This window comes from Enoplosus armatus, chromosome 1 (assembly GCF_043641665.1).
Source record: "Enoplosus armatus isolate fEnoArm2 chromosome 1, fEnoArm2.hap1, whole genome shotgun sequence".
Taxonomy (NCBI): Eukaryota; Metazoa; Chordata; class Actinopteri; order Centrarchiformes; family Enoplosidae; genus Enoplosus; species Enoplosus armatus.
The window spans coordinates 21,885,151-21,888,858 of record NC_092180.1 but is presented as its reverse complement, the minus strand read 5'-3'; the positions used below and the strand labels follow the sequence as shown (position 1 = coordinate 21,888,858).

Sequence of the window (3,708 nt, the reverse complement as noted above, 5' to 3'; positions counted from 1 at the left end):
TTTGGGTCACCTTGGCTCTTTCCCAAAGGATCAAATGCTTTGTTTGTTAATGGTTTTGTATGAGCATACCTTTGAAAGTCCTCCTCTAAGAAGACCATGTACAACAGGAGGTACAAATAAGCAGCTGTAGGACATTTCTGCCCACAGCTTTCACAAAGAGGCCACATTGTTTGTCCATTCCTGAAGAAAAAAACCCAAAGAAGAGCTTAGCCATAATCCACTTATGTAAGCTTTTCTGGAATTTCTAGTTATGTATTCAGTGGTACCTTTGGTGTTTCACTCCAGTATCTAAGCACATGCATGCCCAGAGCTACTACATGTAAAACAGGTACGTTACAGATCAATCTTGCATGTAATTTAATATCACTGAATTTGCCTTTGTTAAAGGAAATTAATTAATGTAGAATGCAGAAAGTACGTTATTTAAATTCATATTTTATGGCATTTATAGAGAGTTTTCTTTTCCAGAAGGGATTAAGAATTATGTTTTATTTATTTCTTCCCTTTCAGGTTAAAAATGCCCCCCTACAGAAATGCAACATTTCTTCTCTTGTTATCTATCGTGTTCTTGTCATGGAGAATTTGCCATGGAGGCAAGATTTTGATCGTTCCTTTAGAGGGAAGCCACTGGGTGAACATGGACATCATGATCAAAGCTCTCCACTCTCGAGGACACTTTGTCGATGTGGTACGTACCAATAAAAGCTGGTACATCCAGGATGACTCTCCGCACTACAAGACAATCACAGTTCCTGTCACTGAAGCCTTTAATCATGACTTCATCAACCCCATCCTGGAAGAGATTATTGATATAGAAAGGGGGGAGAGCTCCGTTTTGAGCTTTGCAAGTTTGCAGCTTGAGATGTTTACTGCGATGTTTAACATGCATAGAATAATGTGCAAGATGGCTACCCGTATGTTTAAAGATAAAGACTTAATGAATGCTTTAAAGGAGAGACAGTATGACCTGGTCCTCACTGACCCAGCATGGGGTGCAGGTATAATGTTGGCTCACGCTCTTAAGCTACCTTTGGTCTATAATGTGCGGTGGACAACCAGCGGAGAGGGACACTTGGCCATAGCGCCTTCTCCTTTATCTTACATCCCAATGACCGGCTCAGGACTGTCTGACAAAATGACTTTTATACAAAGAGTCAAAAATCTCCTTTTCTATGTCATTTGGCAAGCTCAGGATGGATTTTTAATACGCCCTCAGTATCAAGCTGTTTGTGATCAGTTCTTTGGCCCAGAAGTCAGATATAGTGACTTATTACAGGGAGCAGATCTGTGGCTCATGAGAGTGGACTTTGTGTTTGAGTTCCCTCGTCCCACCATGCCTAATGTTGTCTATATGGGAGGCTTCCAGTGTAAACCCGCCCAACCTTTACCTGAATACCTGGAGGAGTTTGTGCAGAGCTCTGGAGAGCACGGAGTCATCATCATGTCTCTGGGGACTTTTGTGAGTGAGCTTCCTGCTGACATGACAAACGAGATCGCTGCAGCTTTTGCCAAATTGCCTCAGAAAGTCATCTGGAGGCATAAAGGTGACAGACCAGCCACTCTGGGCAACAACACTCTAATAGTCGACTGGATGCCGCAGAATGATCTTTTAGGACATCCCAAGACAAAACTATTTGTGGCTCACGGAGGAACAAACGGAGTTCAAGAAGCTATTTATCACGGAGTCCCGGTTGTGGGTCTGCCTGTGTTTTTCGACCAATACGACAACCTGCTGCGGCTGAAGGAGAGAGGAGCGGCGAAGCTTCTAACCATTAATACGGTGGACAAAGACGACAACTTCCTGAAGGCCATACAGGAAGTCCTGAACGAGCCCTCCTACAGGATGAACATGCAGAGACTCTCCAGGCTGCACAGAGATCAGCCGATGAAGCCGCTGGATACCGCCCTCTTCTGGATAGAGTTTGTCATGAGACACAAAGGTGCAGCTCACCTGAGAACAGAGTCCTACAGACTGCCCTGGTACTCCTACCACTCTGTTGATGTACTTCTGTCTTTGCTGGCTACTGCTGTGGTGATCATCTTTCTCCCTCTTGTGACTTTCAGATTTATATGCTTGAAAATAAAAACAAATAAAAAATGACAAGACACCCAACTCTATCCTGCTCCTTCTACAAAGATATTATACACAATCATGTTGTTTGGGATTTTAGCTCAATTAGCTGAAAAGAGAGGTTATCTAAATCACTCTCTCATGACTCTTGATTATTAAATAAATATGTAAAGCCGTCATAGCATCAATTTCCTGAAACAAAAATGCAACCATAAAACAGGTTCCCCCATGTCCATTGGCTATAGGCCCCCTTGAGGTGCAGCAGGGGAATTGTGGTTGGAATTTGTTCCATTAATGGTCGGTTGTGTGAGGCTTTTTCCAAAGCAACAATGAGAATGGGCCAACCCTTTCCAAGGAAGGACAGGGTGAATACCAGTGTGACTCAACCCAGATTCAGGTTTAGCAGGCACAGCGAGCGCCTAGAAATGCTGATTAGAAGTTAACTGAGATATTTGCTATCTGATTAGAAGTGTATTTTTAGTGCAGGCTGCTAACACTGCTGTCACTCATTATAAGAAGCTATTTGGCTCACTGTTGAAGCCTCTTCTGTATGCACAGAAGTTATTCACAGCAATGCGCACAGCTGCTCCCCATTTATTGATGACAAAGTAGAAACTCTCTTTCCATCAGCCCCTTCGTTGTATTTCCCTCAGGAGCTGCAGCCGTAATGAGAGAGGGGAGGAAAGCAGCAGTGACAAATATGTTGGATGCTCCTCCTGATTGGTAGCTCATGAGTTGAAGAACATGGTAAACCATCACAGTCAGTGCTGCTGAGGGACGGCCTTTCTTATCAGATAAGGTCACTGAAGCTTCAGTTGAACCTTCATAAGGTCACACTCCGGTAATGGTGGATGCAGACAGCTACTGTGGATTACTGATTAGACAATGTCTAATCATTACAAAAAGAGAAAACAAGTGCGTCTGAAGTGCAATTCATTATCTGTGTGTTTAGTTACGCATGCACTTCATACACAGACCCGAATCCCTGTACCTAAACCCAGAGCCTAAATACAAAAACATCTATTTAAACCTCACTCTTTGAAGAAGGTTTTGCTATTACGAGTTATTACTAGAAGCACTAATGTCCCACATCAAGATAATATAGCACAATAAGATTAACACATGAAAACTAGCTGTTTGGATAATGGCAAGATTTAATATTTCTATTTATGGCTTCGGAGGTAAAACGGCACAAGTAGTCAGGCTTTGATTCTGTAGCTGTAGTCATCACTCAACACTGAGATCAGGTTCAGCAAGGAAGTAACTAAATACATTTACTCAAGTACTGTACTTAAATACAATTTATTTCCATTTTCCTCTATGTATACTTCTCAGTAGGTATAATAAAATAAAATAAAAATGTTTTTGGCCCAGGGAAGTAAACTTATTCAATGTTTCACAAATTACAATACAATACATAGCAATAAATAAATAAATAGATAAATAATACAGATTAGTGTAGTAGAACTTTCCTTCTTTTCTATCCCATTAATCATCTCACGACCCTGCAGCTTTATCTTGTGACCTCTGCAAGGGGTCACAAGATACCAACCTAAGGCCCAATCCTTAGGTTGGTAACCACTGGGCCAAAGCTAACTGTATATCAGGTAGTTAAAATGAGCTCCACCTCAGAGTAA

The 3,708-nt window shown here is 41.8% G+C and overlaps 1 protein-coding gene across 1 annotated transcript; it reads left to right on the top strand.

Moving 5' to 3' along the window:
- The first annotated feature begins 637 nt into the window (after positions 1-637).
- LOC139285870 (UDP-glucuronosyltransferase 2B14-like) lies at positions 638-2,101 on the top strand. The gene has a single exon (XM_070906545.1). The coding sequence runs from the start codon at positions 638-640 to the stop codon at positions 2,099-2,101; it is 1,464 nt and encodes a 487-aa protein (XP_070762646.1).
- Positions 2,102-3,708: the final 1,607 nt, after the last annotated feature.